General features: G+C 41.5%; 1 protein-coding gene across 2 annotated transcripts in view; it reads right to left on the reverse strand.

Annotated features, from left to right (window-relative positions):
- WDR44 (WD repeat domain 44) overlaps positions 1 to 7701 on the reverse strand; it is a 56298-nt gene extending 48597 nt beyond the window's left edge. For both annotated transcript variants that reach the window (XM_074962763.1, XM_074962762.1), the window contains exon 1: positions 7536 to 7701. In XM_074962763.1, the coding sequence (XP_074818864.1) occupies positions 7536 to 7612 (77 nt within the window). In that variant the 5' untranslated portion in view covers positions 7613 to 7701. The remainder of the gene's footprint in view (positions 1 to 7535) is intronic.
- Between the last annotated feature and the right edge of the window lie 6553 nt (positions 7702 to 14254).

Consider the following 14254-nt stretch of genomic DNA (forward strand, 5'->3'; position numbering starts at 1 on the left):
CAGCTCTAAAAATAACTAATCCGATATTTTCAACAATAAAACAGCAACTTTGTGCTATTCCTCAAAGCTATTCTGCTTATACCTTAGTCCGGACCATTTTTTTAAAAGCTACATGAGGCATTCTAGGCAATACAATAGCCCTTCCATTACACTAAGATTTAGAGCTCAAAAACAAAATTAACACACCAAGCAAGTTCACAAGTGAAAAATAAATAGCTTGAACTCATCTTTATTAAGTTATTAGATCTAAAGAATTCTAGCTTAGCAACACAATTTAATCACAAGTAGGACTTGGGGTGTTTTTTCTTCATACCACCATCAAAACTTAAAGGGTTTTCAAACACCAGTGGTTGTCACTAGACTAAGTTTCATTGGTAATGACAGAAATTAATGTCAAAGTGCAGTCAAGTAGGGGAGCAGTGCTAAAGCCACTGCTCCCCAAGGCCCAGCGAACTGAGGGAAGGAGCTGGTTATATGAAACAATCAAACGTTAAGTTTATTGATTTACACATATTTCTTCCATCAGCTCCAAGTTTTAGCTAGACACTTACACACGGACACCCTTAACAGTGAAAAACCTAACCTGTGGCTATTACGGCAATCTGACCAAACCAAACTTTTGCAGAGAGATTACACTGCAAGCCCTCAGCAACAAGAACTGTCACCTGTGTAGTGGGGTGTGCAGTCCACACAGGTGTCAAACTGAAAACCAATGCCCAATTTATAACACCCCTTCCACAGGTAGCTTTTACCCCTCTTTACATCCTTTCACCTTGAGCACTGGGGTCAAACTAAGAATAATGGTATTAATTTAAGAAAAAAAGAATTAGGCTCAGGAAAACTTCTAAAGATCAGTCTTCTTAGCTATATGATGGAAACCACATTGCTTGAGCCATTTCTAATTAGTCTGGAAAAAGCCATGAGAACACACACATTGGGAAAATCTTATTCAGGCCTCAGGGAAAGAAGTAGGTGGCCTAATACATTTTTCTCACCTCTAAAGTCAGTCTTATTTTGCTGACATGTTCAGAAGTGAAATTGTTAGCAATGACATTTAAACTTGAGAGTCAATATTCAGCTGATATAAGTGGTGTAGTCTACGTATCTGAGCTACTGTTTGACCTTCTGTCTGCTGTCTCAGCAAGACAGCACGACTCTGGTTCATGTTCAGAACATATCCCTGTAACCATAAACACTAACTTTTTTTGTTAATAAATCCTGCATATACTGATGGGTCTCCCCACAGAAGCACTGGAATACCATCCTAACTTTGAGCCTGGAGTTTGAATGCACGTGTATGAATGAACATGCAGTTAATTAGACCAAGTCATGCTCCCCAAGGACAACTCCAACCCTCTTCAAATGTATTCCTACTCTCAGCAGAAACAGAATACAAAGGAACTGTGAAAAGGTCTGTCCCAGCAGTGATATGGGTGCTCATGAACGTTTTTCAATGTCTAAATTAACTATTTTGGGGTGGGAGGTTAAGTCATTTCCCCCCCGATATGAGGATATTGCCCTTACTGATATGCTATTAAAAACTGGAACATGAAAGTATACAGCCACTCTCTCTCTCGTTGTATATAACATTTACATAGGTCTGTTACACTTACACAGGTTTTTAAACAATTTTTTAAAATCTAATCATGTAAGCAAGATGTAAATAAAAGCATTCATAAATTGACTAAGTACATTAGGTCATATAAAAAAGGTCAATATGTCAACTTGATATGACATGTTATTGATGACATGGAGTAAATTTATCTAATGTTGATGTCCTATTTGATAAGAAGGCTAAAAAACAAGAGATATGGTCTACTGGAAAGGCAATAAAATCACAAAGTTCTGCACAGCTTTACAAGAGGATTTAAATATAGCTGTCCCAGTGGGTAAGTCAGTGGCATTAAAACATTGCCATTTGTATAGACACATGTGATGTGTCTGCTTCCATTAAACCTCTATTTTGTTAAGTTGTTAAATTCACATTCGTGTTTAAGTCAGACTCAGCAGTGACCATTTACTTGTCCACTTTTGTTCACATCAGGCCCAACTTTATGCTATGTGTGACCTTTATAAGCACAGAAAGTTGTATTAGTAACAACATTTAAAAAAAATTCAGGTATGACACATTAAAGTTGTTAAATACACACACCCACACACACCATGCTGAAGGATATACTTACACATTTAGATCTGTAAAGCACTGCAGAATATTTTGTAAGTGTGTTAAAGTTCTTTCCAAGGATCAAATGAACTAAGTCATGAAAAAGTTTTTAGCAAAAATTAGTAAGAAAAATAGCCTGAAGTATCAGTCTTCAGAAGCTGTCACAGGACTCATTGTGCTGAGCAGAGAACTCCAACAAAGCATCAGAGGAACTACCTGAGCGTTGTATGTTCGTATTGAATGGTTCTGCTAACCTCTTCTTCTGTGGCCAAACTGCTATGATTAGGTGCTAGCTCAAGCAGAGCTAGTGCATAGATGTCTACCTGCACGGGGAACCACAACTCCCAGCTGCTGTGTAGACATACCCTGAATGGGAAGAGCCTCCAATCAGTTCTTACGCTCTCAGTATTTCTTTGGTGGATCTCAACTCAAATACTGTTCCTCCCACATGCACAGAAATCTCCAAGAGCAACAGGGAGAGCAGAACACTACCTAAAACAAAATATGTTTATCCAAACTCAGAAGCACGTGAATCATATAGGTAGCAACAAAAAATGCTGTGTGGGCCCAATTTCAAAAGATGTTACAATTAATTCTAAATTATTTGTGCCCAGAGAGGGTCAAACATAATGGCAGGCATTTTGACTGCTAAATACAGTGGGAATATTATTTGAAAATACAGCTAGTTAACAAATGATACTTGGTTTTGCTAGTAATAATACTTAGCACTTTAAAGCTTATTTAAAACAGTCTTCACAACACTCCTGTGATGTGGGCAGGCAGTATAATCCCTGATTTTCAGACAGCAAAGCAGAAAGGTTGTGTGACTTGTCCAAGGCCAGAGGTACCATATCAGTAAGAGGATTAGAATTCAGTCCCATGTTCTATTTATTAGGCTTTGCCTCTTGTTTCCTGCTGCTAAAGAAAAAACATGTATTTGGAGTATTCCACCACGTAAATTAGTTCCTGTTTTGCACTCCTGAGCCCAAGTATTAATTACAAACATTAATGACAGATCATAGAAATTGTGAGAAATCATATTTCTCCTTAATATTACTGTTTTGCATGTTCCATACCTAATGATAGAGATGGAATTAGAGCTGGGTGAGAAACTGTTTTTACATCCCATAAAATTTTTCAAGAATTTATATTTCTGCATTGGGATGAATCCAAGATCTTTCACAGATTTTTGCAAAAAATTGGAGACAAGGACTTGAACCTGGATCTACCACATTCCACTTGAGTGCCCTAACTACCAGGCTATGGCCTATTCTGGACTGACTATACATTGGTCAGTCTCTCTTGAATCCAATCTGGGCCAGAGAAACCTTCCCAAAACTGACAGGTCCCTGTAAAAAAACCTTAGTTCTGACAAATCAGCATTTTCCAATGAAAACCCATTTTGTCAAAAATTTTCCAACCAGCTCTACATGGAAATCATACAGCAACTGGTTACTAAATTAGCAAGATGGGGTAAGACCAGTAATTCTCTAGGTCTCCCAGTTATTCTACAGAGGCTTCCTGAAGGTGGCCACTAAATTATACATCCAGCCTAGGCATGACCATGGTTAGTGACATTAGAAAAATCACATACCAGGTCTAAGAGCATAAGAAAGGCCATACTGGGTCAGGCCAAAGGTCCATCAAGCCCAGTATCCGGTCCTCTGACAGTGGCCAATGGCAGGTGCCCCAAAGGCAATGAACAGACAGGTTATCATTAAGTGATCCATGCCCTGTCACCCAATCCCAGCTTCTGGCAAACAGAGGCTAGGGACACTATTCCTGCCCACCCTGGCTAGTAGCCATTGATGGACCTATCTTCCATGAATCTATCTAGCTCCCTTTTGAACCCAGTCATAGTATTGGCCTTCACAACACCCTCTGGTAAGGAATTCAAGAGGTTGACAGTGCATTGCGTGAAAAAATATTTTTTTGTGTTTTAAACCTGCTACCTATTAATTTCATTTGGTGGCCCCTTGTTCTTGTATTATGAGGAGTAAATAACACTTCCTTATTTACTTTCTCTATACCACTCATGATGTTATAGACCTCTATCATATCTCCCCTTAGCTGCCTCTTTTCCAAGCTGAAAAGTCCCAGCCTTATTAATTTCTCCTCATACGGAAGCCGTTCCATACCCCTAATCATTTTTGTTGCCCTTTTCTGAACCTTTTCCAATATATCTTTTTTGAGATGGGGCAACCACATCTACACGTAGTATTCAAGGTGTGGGCGTACCATGGATTTATATAGAGGCAATGTGATATTTTCTGTCTTATTATCTATCCCTTTCTTGATGATTCCCAACATTTTGTTCTCTTTTTTGGCTGCCGCTGCACATTGAGTGGATGTTTTCAGACAACTATCCACAATGACTCCAAGAGCTCTTTGAGTAATAACAGCTAATTTAGACCCCATCATTGTATACGTATAGTTAGAATTATGTTTTCCAATGTGCATTACTTTGCATTTACCAACATTAAATTTCATCTGCCATTTTGTTGCCTAGTCACCCAGTTTTGTGAGATCCTTTTGTAGCTCTTCGTAGTCTGCCTGGTACTTAACTATATTGAGTAGTTTTGTATCATCTGCAAATTTTGTCACCTCACTGTTTAACATATTCATAACTGATCTGGAAAAAGGGGTAAATAGGACTGGGCCCAGTACAGATCCCTGGGGGACAGCACTATTTACCTCTCTCCATTCTGAAAACTGACTATTTACTCCTACCCTTTGTTTTCTATCTTTTAACCAGTTACCAATCCATGAAAGAACCTTCCCTCTTATCCCATGACTGCTTATTTTGCTTCAGAGCCTTTGGTGAGGGACCTTGTCAAAGGCTTTCTGAAAATCTAATACACTACTTCCACTGGATCTCCTTTGTCCGCATGCTTTTTGACCCCCTCTAGTAATCCTAATATACTTCTTTATGACATTAAGATAGCCCAGGACAGAGTGCATGTAAAAAGCTGATAGTGCAGAATGCACTAACTTTGACAAAAGTGCATGGGTGTGTGCGCGCGCACGCAGACAGAGTGGACTCAGTATCAATTGCTTTGCTCTGGAACCTGGCTGCTTGTTGATATACAGACTGTTAAAACTAAAACCCTAACCCAAAGTTTTAAAAATGGAATTGATCCCATATCTTACTGCTCTTTCAACAAGTCTTCCACTGCAAGGTCAAAGGGAGCACGGCTTTTGGTTCAGACTGTGTGCAAAACAGAACTGATCCAGCTAATAACTATTTAAAATATAGTTAAAAAGAAAGGTGTTTGTGACAGGTAACTGTAATAAAAGCTTACTTAGCTAAAGCCACAACTACCCCTGCTGCAGATAATACACTTAATTTCCAGATGGTCATTTTATGATTTTACATTTAAATAAAACTTTTTTATTTAATCCATAAGATGTTTTATAATGCCTTAACAGCACTACACCAGTTTATAGAAAGATTCGGTATACATCCGTGGTATGAAGCACCATGCACATTGGAGTTCATATAGCATAAAACTAACTTCATAAAAAAGCCTCATTTTCTACATAATTGATTTTGCCTTACTTCTATGGTTCACTGTGGTTCCTAGATTATATATAAAAGTAATGTCTACCACCAACTTCTACTGGATGTAATAAATATATTTCTATCCTTATATAAGGCAATGCATTACTTGGCCAGGGCACACAAACATGATTTTATAGAGACGATTCTCAATATGCATGTAAAAAAATATGTAATGGATACTAAGAATAGGGTTAGAGTTTTTTGATTTCCCATTTGTCATCTGTGTGATATTTTTCTCCCCAACAGCAATTGTGTAATCAAGTACAGCCAATTAAAGAGCTTTTATATTCAAGATAAAAATGAAAACTTTATAGGTTTTGGTAGAACAAAAATGCTTAAAGTTTTCAGTAGCAGAGAACGGTTTCTGAAGCACAGCAAACATACGAGACCTATGAGTTTTTCCAAACAGTATGCAGCTGTAGCAATTTAAAGGAACCCCGCTATACAAACAAGCAGAGGTTACAACTGTAGGCAACCTGGTTTTACTAAACAGTAATGGTTTGAACTGTAACACTGATAATGGTACCCTCTCCAATTCAAGACAATAGACACTGAACTAGCATTAGCAAGAGTATATCCTATGAAATAAGTAACTAGATGACGTAGCACAAATATTCTAGAATGAAAGATGACATCATCTAAATTGCAGAGTCTTGCGTGGTTTGTTTGCGTGTACAGGCATTCTTAAACTCCAAGTTCAACATAAAAGAAAATTAACAAAAGCATAAAACATGATATCGAAGCAGGTCAACAAAACCTGTAGCTTGCCTCAAGAACTCTGTATTTCCTAGGTATGAGCTCTGTGTTTATAAACATCAAACTGTTTTCACGCTCTGCATCTCAGCTCATAAGAAGGCCTTAAATTGAACACTATGAAGTTAAAAATTATTCATTTAAAAACTAGTACTCATGTTATTAATTCTTACATGGTTATTAACCCTTCCATGACCTTTATAAATATCTAATTTGCTTTTCACATGCAGATTCTCTCTCAGTTTGGACAATGAATACAAACCAATCAGTGTCATTTTCATGATCTCATGTACTGGCACCATGCTGCAAGGGTTGACTTGCAAACATTGCAGGGATTTTTTTTTTTAAATAGCTAATTTCACCCCATTTTTTATTTTGTAGGAAGCCATTTCTATTGCATTTGTTTTTACTACTGCATACATCTGAATCACCAAAGCAAACATGACTAGTTCTTCAAGGAACAAAGGACCTTTTGACAGAAGAGTTTGGAAGCAGCCTCAGTTAGGAAAATACATTTTTTAAAGTTTGTAAAGTCAGATCCTTATCTAGCATCCCAGGGCCATCCAGCTGTGATCACCAGCTACTCCCCCAAGAACCAGAGGCGTCCCACCCACTGACGAACAGATTGAAGGCTTGGGGCTGTTTCCTCCCTCACAAAAAAGCTTGGCTAAACCCTTCGGCATCTCCCCCACCGGCAGCCGGCGGCGCAGGGGAGCTAGGTGACTGCCCGGGGGACACGTCCAGCCCTCGGAAGGGCGCCCGCCGAGCGAAGGAGCCGGCCCCCCCGGGGAGCTGAAGGGCCGGGGCAGCAGGGGGAAGGGAAAGGGGGGGCAGGGCGGGGCTGAGGGGAAGAAGCCCGGGGAAATGGGGCCCTACTGGGGGGGGGCCCCCGCTGGGGCGGGGGGGGGTGCCGGGGGCCCGGCACTCCGGGGAGGGGGGGGCCCCCGCTGGGGCGGGGGGGGCGCCGGGGGCCCGGCACTCCGGGGAGGGGGGGGCCCCCGCTGGGGCGGGGGGGGGCGCCGGGGGCCCGGCACTCCGGAGGGGGCGGGCACTCACGGAACGGGGGAGGCGCCGCCCGGGTGCACGTCCTCGGGCGCATCGTAGAACTCCTCGGTGTCGCTGTCGGACGCCATGGGCCGGGCCCCGGCAGGCAGCAGGCGAGGCGGAGGCGGCGGCGGCGGCAGCGGGAGCCGCACAAGTCTCGCGAGCGGAGCGGGCGCGGCGAAGGCTCCGCCCACTGCCGGCGGGGGCGGGGCCGCTGCGAGTCGGCCAATGGCGGGGGACGCCGCAGCGTAGCCCGAGCAGGGGCGGGGCCGTGCTCCCCGCGGAGCCTGGGCGGGGCTCGGGGCTCTCCTAGGCTCGCCTGGATCGCGCCTGGGGCTTTGCTGTGCCCGTGGTCAGGGCCGGGGCTGCTGCTCACTGGGGTTGGCACCAAGCGATCCCGGCTCGGGCAGGGCTCCGCGGTGCCGGGCGCTGTACCAACACCTAGGCGCTGTGCTAGGCGCTGTACCAACACCTAGGAACGGTGCTAGGCGCTGTACCAACACCTAGGTGCTGTACCAACACCTAGGTGCTGTGCTAGGCGCTGTACCAACACCTAGGAACGGTGCTAGGCGCTGTACCAACACCTAGGTGCTGTACCAACACCTAGGCGCTGTGCTGGGTGTTGTACCAACACCTAGGCGCTGTGCTAGGCGCTGTACCAACACCTAGGAACGGTGCTAGGCGCTGTACCAACACCTAGGCGCGGTGCTAGGCGCTGTACAAACACGGAGAGAGAGGCTGCCGGCGCTTCTCGGCAAGAGGCTTCAGGGGCTCTGGCACAACAGTGGGTGCTTACAGAGGCTGGTGCTTATTTCTGTTGGGCAGGGAGGGGCAGGGCTCCACTGTTCTCGGAGCTGTACAAACACCTACGGGAGAGAGAGCCTTTCCCTAAACCACCTTGCACCCTGAGTGATCGGGAATGATGAGACCTTCAGAAGGGCAGTGGTTTCATTCACTTTGTTCCTGGGCTGACAGGGTGCTAGAGATTGCACCATTATTAGTGGCCTGTCAAGCTACTAGCTGCAGCCCTGCCTCAGCTAAATTCGCATGACTCAAGTTAAATACAAGGTCCCCAAAAAGGAAAATAAGCAGTTAAGTCAGTCAGCGCTCCACTCATCCATTCCCCTTCTCAGCTCCCCACTGCCTCCCTTTCACCAACCACGGCCTGCACATCCCCCCACTTCCACCCTGAACAAGCAGCATGGAGCTAATGCACCAGTGCACACTCAGGTGCAGATTGCAGTGCTCTCATTTCTGTTTAAACATTACTACCAAATTCAGATCGATTGTTACCCGCCTAGATTATCCATTCATATAAAACCATCTCGCAGCTCCCACGTAAAATGGGATACTATCTCTCCCTGACTGGTGAATGCCAATGCAAGAGCATGTACAGAAATATGTTGAGGTTGATGTAGGAAATCCCCACTCACCCTAGACTGATTGTTAAAGCATATGGCTCAGTAACCCATACATGTGGTTGGTTGTGCAGGATGAGGGTGGAGGTAGGTGAGTTGTGAAAAAGGAAGGTAGCAACGGTTGAAATGAGAACTGAAGGGTGTCACATAATAAATGGAGCTGTTGAATGACTCAGCTACTTGTTTCTTTGCTTTTGGGAGGGTTGCTTTGGTGGCTTGTTTATAAAGCTTTTATAGGAAAGACAGTGACTACAGAGAGAAGATCCACAAAACTCTGTCTCTGAGCAGCCATGATCCCGAGTTACATGATAGAGGGATAGAAGCTGAGGAACAAATTGATAAATAGTAATAAGGCACCAGGACCAGATGATATTCACCCAAGAGTGAATGCAAATATGCAATTGCAGAACTAACAACTATAGTATAAAGAAAAGGAGTATTTGTGGCACCTTAGAAACGAACAAATTTATTAGAGCATAAGCTTTCATGAGCTACAGCTCACTTCTTCGGATGCATCTGATGAATTGAGCTGTAGCTCACGAAAACTTATGCACCGATAAATTTGTTAGTCTCTAAGGTGCCACAAGTCCTCCTGTTCTTTTTACGGATACAGACTAACACGGCTGCTACTCTGAAACCTGTCAGCTATAGTATGTAACTACTGCTTAAATCAGCCTCTGTACCAGATGACGAGCACAACCAATATAATGCTGGTTTTTTAAAAAGTCTCCAGAGGTGATGCTGGTAATTACATGACAGTTAGCCTAACTTCAGTACCAGGCAAATTGGTTGAAACTATAGTAAAAAACAGAATTATCAGACACATAGATGAAAATGATATGTTGGGGAAGAGCCAATACAAGTTTTGTAAATAGAAATCATGCCTCTTCAATCTATTAGAATTCTTTGAGGGAATAAACAAGAATCTGGACAAGGATGATCCAGTGGATATAGTGTACTTGGACTTTCAGAAAGCCTTTGACAAAGTCCCTCACCAAAGGCTCTTAAGCAAACTAAGCTGTCATGGAATAAGAGGAAATGTCCTCTCATGAATCAGTAGCTAGATAAAAGATAGGAAACAAAGGGTAGGAATAAATGGCCAATTTTCACAATGGAGAGAGGTAAATAGTGGTGTCCCCCAGGGGTCTGTACTGGGACCAGTACAATTCAACATATTCGTAAATGATCTGGAAAAAGGGATAAACAGTTAGGTGACAAAGTTGGCAGATGATACAAAATTACTGAAGACAGCTAAGTCCAAAGCTGACTGTGAAGAGTTACAAAGGGCTCTCACAAGACCCGTGGCTGGGCAACAAAATGGCAGATGAAATTCAGTGTTGATAAAAAGTAATGCACATTGGAAAACATAATCCCAACTATCCATACAAAATGATGGGGTCTAAATGAGCTGTTACCACTCAAGAAAGAGCTCTTGGAGTCATCATGGACAGTTCTCTGAAAACCTCTGCTCAATATGCAGCAGCAATAAAAAAAAGCTAACAGAATGTTAGAAACCATTAGGAAAGGGATAGATAGAAAATACAGTAACATAATTCCACTATATTTCCACAGTACACCCATACCTTCAACACTGCATACAGTTCTGGTCACCCCATCTCAAAAAAACATGTATTAGAATTGGAAAAGGTGCAGAGAAGGGAAACAAAAGTGATGAGGGGTGTGAAACAGTTTCCATAAGAGGAGAGATTGAAAAGGCTGGCACTGTTCAGTTTAGAAAAGAGACGACTAAGAGGGGCTATGGTGGAGGTCTAATAAAATTGTGAATAGGGAAGCGTGGTTTATCTCTTCACATAACACAAGAACCAGGGGTCACCTATTGAAATTAAGGGCAGCATGTATAAAAAAAAAAAAAAAAGGAAGTACTTTGCACAATGCACAGTCAACCTGTGGAACTCATTGCCAGAGGATGTTGTGAAGGACAAAAGTATAACTTAGTTCAAGAAAGAATTAGATAAATTAGTGGAGGATAGGACCATCAGTGGCTATTAGCCAAGACGGTCAGGGTTGCAACCCCATGCTCTGGATGTCCCTAAACCTCTGACTGCCAGATGCTGGGATTGGACAATAGATGTTGGAAGGGAATCATAGTTGATCACAAGCTAAATATGAGTCACCACTGTAACACTGTTGCAAAAAAAAAAAAAAAAGCAATCATTCTGTGATGGAGCAGGAGTGTTGTAAGCAAGAAGTAATTCTTCTGCTCTACGCTGGGCCGTTAAGGCCTCAGCTGGAGTATTGTGTCCAGTTCTGGGCACCACATTTCAGGAAAGATGTGGACAAATTGGAGAAAGTCCGGAGAAGAGCAACAAAAATGATTAAATGTCCTATGACCTATGAAGGAAGATTGAAAACATTGGGTTTGTTTAGTCTGGAGAAGAGAAGACTGAGAGGGGGGATATGATAACAGTTTTCAGGTACATAAAAGTTGTTTCAAGGATGAGGGAGAAAAATTGTTCTCTTTAATCTCTGAGGATAGGACAAGAAGCAATGGGCTTAAATTGCAGCCAGGGAGGTTTAAGTTGCAGATTTTTAAGAGCAGGTTAGACAAACACCTTTCAGGGATGGTTTAGAAGATAATAGTTTGTCCTGCCATGAGTGTAGGGGACTGGACTAGATGACGTATCGGGGTCCCTTCCAGTCCTATGATTCTATGATTCTAAAATAATGTTTTCTTTTGTTTTTTGGAAATGTAAATGTTCTGATTTAATATTTTTATTTTGGGGGATTCCCCCTTTCTCTTCCTTTTTTTACTTTTTCTACTGGAAACGGGGGGGAATGGTAAGAATGTGTGGGAAAGTGGGGAAAACACTTTTATATTTTATTCGTTTTTCAAGTGTCAAAAATGGATTTCCCACATTTTCTTACTGTTTTTCCCTGGTTTCCAGTGGAAAAAAGAGTGGAATGTAATAAAAAGAGAAGCAGGGGGAAATCCAAAAACAAACCATAGAAAACCAAAATGTTTTCATTTCCAAAAGCCAAAAATGAAATGACACTTCAAGATGAAATAAAATGCAAAATTTCCTGTAAAATATTCAAAAATTTTCAGCTGAAAAAATTTTAAAAGGGATTTTTGCTGTTGAAAAAAATTGTTTTTTTGTGACCAGCTTTAGCAATGAACATTTGAATCCAGCAAGAGACAAATTCTTTGGTTCCTCATTTTATATTATATCTCTCTCTCTATATATATACATATATATATTCCTGCCTATGAGATTTATCTTATGTGGACATTTTCCATCCACCACCAAATAATCAATGAATAAGGCAACAACAGTTCACTGTAGGGATCTAACTGCTTTCTGACACATTAAACATTCCTTTCATTTTGCATCTGTACAGTAATTTTATAAGTACATGTTACTGAACCAAAGCAGAATAATTTATCAGCACTTGCCAAGATGACATGCTGATCATAATTGTCTCATTACCTTGTGCTTCCCCCGCATCTATCTGTTAGGTCCACCTGTTTTCTCTTGTTGTCTTATACTTAGGTTGTAAACTCTTTGGGCCACCTTGTTATGTGTCTGTGTCCAGCACCTAACACAATGGGGATGGGAATCCAGGTACTACTGTAATACATTAATAATTAATTAATTAAATGGCAAATATTTCTGGCCAGGGGCTCGAAGCTGAATTGTGGGTCTTTGTCACTTACGCTAAACTTCTAAACTTTTGGATACTTGGACAAATCCTCATTCCTGAGGAGTGGATAGTCTTCTCTACTTCAGAGTCTGCAAGTAGTGCATTTTAAGATTATGACAGTCCTTCAGCTTTCCATACAGTACCTTAGCCCTCAATCCTGCAAAGATTTGTGCACATACTTAATTTGATGCACTGTGAATATTCCCATAGATTTCAATGGGATTACTCTCAGTACCTCAAACTAAACATGGGCATGAGTCTTTGCAGGATTGGGATCTTAAATGGGACTCCACGTTAAGGAGGATTTTCCTGTTAAAATACATTGCAGGTCCAGGAACAAGCTGAATTAGATTCATTATTGGTAGTTGTGATGTTATCTAATTAAAATATCATCAGGCAAATCATTATTGCTATCACTGTTATATAATTGCAACAAATCTTATACAAAGTATAACACATGGCCAGGAAGGGTTAAATAGCTTGCAGGCTAACTAACCCAGAGCCAACCTGTAGAGACATGTTAGAAATAGTAATTAGGACCATTCTATAGTAGATAGGCTAGAACTTTGAAATGCAAACCTATATTGTTAGAAGTTAGAAGTGATACTAATTGTGGACTCATAAATGTTAGCCATGTAAACAGACAGTTCCTGTCTGTCACTATAGCTGTTGATTTAGAGATCAGAAGGGAATATTAACATTTAGATGAATTTTGGGTGCAATAATGTCATTGTTTATATGTCTCTTTGAAGTTTGTGATAGCCGGCCTAATGGATAAATTGCCCTATATTAATTTGTGTAACATAACTGGTGATGTTTAGGAAACAGAAGGTTACATCAAAAGCCTGTTGTTTACCCAGGACTGTATGGTCAAGTGGATGCTAAAACACTGTATAAAAGACTCTTGGATCCTGATCCTGTCATCTCAGATCTGCTTAAGCTTCATCAGGGGAAGTTTGAGTCGAAAGACTGAGATCCTAGCCTAAGCTGGAACACACCAAATATAATATTGGACATTGAACTATAACCTATGGATTAAATTCTAAAAGAACTCGTTGCAACTGTAAAGCTCACCATCTCTGCTATGAATCTGAATTTCAAGATTGTGCTTATGTCTATATGTATACTGATTTTTAACCATTTCTCTCTCTCTTTTCCTTTTTAATAAATTTTAGTTTAGTTAATAAGAATTGGCTGTAAGCATGTATTTGGGTAAGATATTAACCTGGGAGGTAATGTGTCTGATGCCCTTTTTTATATGATAAATAAGATTTTCATTAATCCTCATCATATCTGACTTGGGTGTCTAGGCGGAGCCCTGAGGCTGGATCACTTTAAGGGAACTGTGTTGTTTGGACTTCTGAGTAACCAGTAAGGTAACAAAGAAGCTGTTTTATGCTGGCTTGGTGAATCTAAGTATTGGAATATCCACTAGTTTTATGGGGATTGTCTGCCCCATTCTTTGCAGTTCACCCTAATTGTGTGACCTTAGCTGGGTCCCCTGGGAATCTGGTCACAGTAGTCAACTTTGTCAAGAGGATTGCCTTGTAACAACTGTTTAAAAGCCTTGGTCGGCGTCACCTGGCCTGCTCAGCACAACTTGCGGTGAGACCGCTGTCTGCTCTTTCAACTTTGTTTTGTAGGACAGGA

This window comes from Natator depressus, chromosome 9 (assembly GCF_965152275.1).
Source record: "Natator depressus isolate rNatDep1 chromosome 9, rNatDep2.hap1, whole genome shotgun sequence".
Taxonomy (NCBI): Eukaryota; Metazoa; Chordata; order Testudines; family Cheloniidae; genus Natator; species Natator depressus.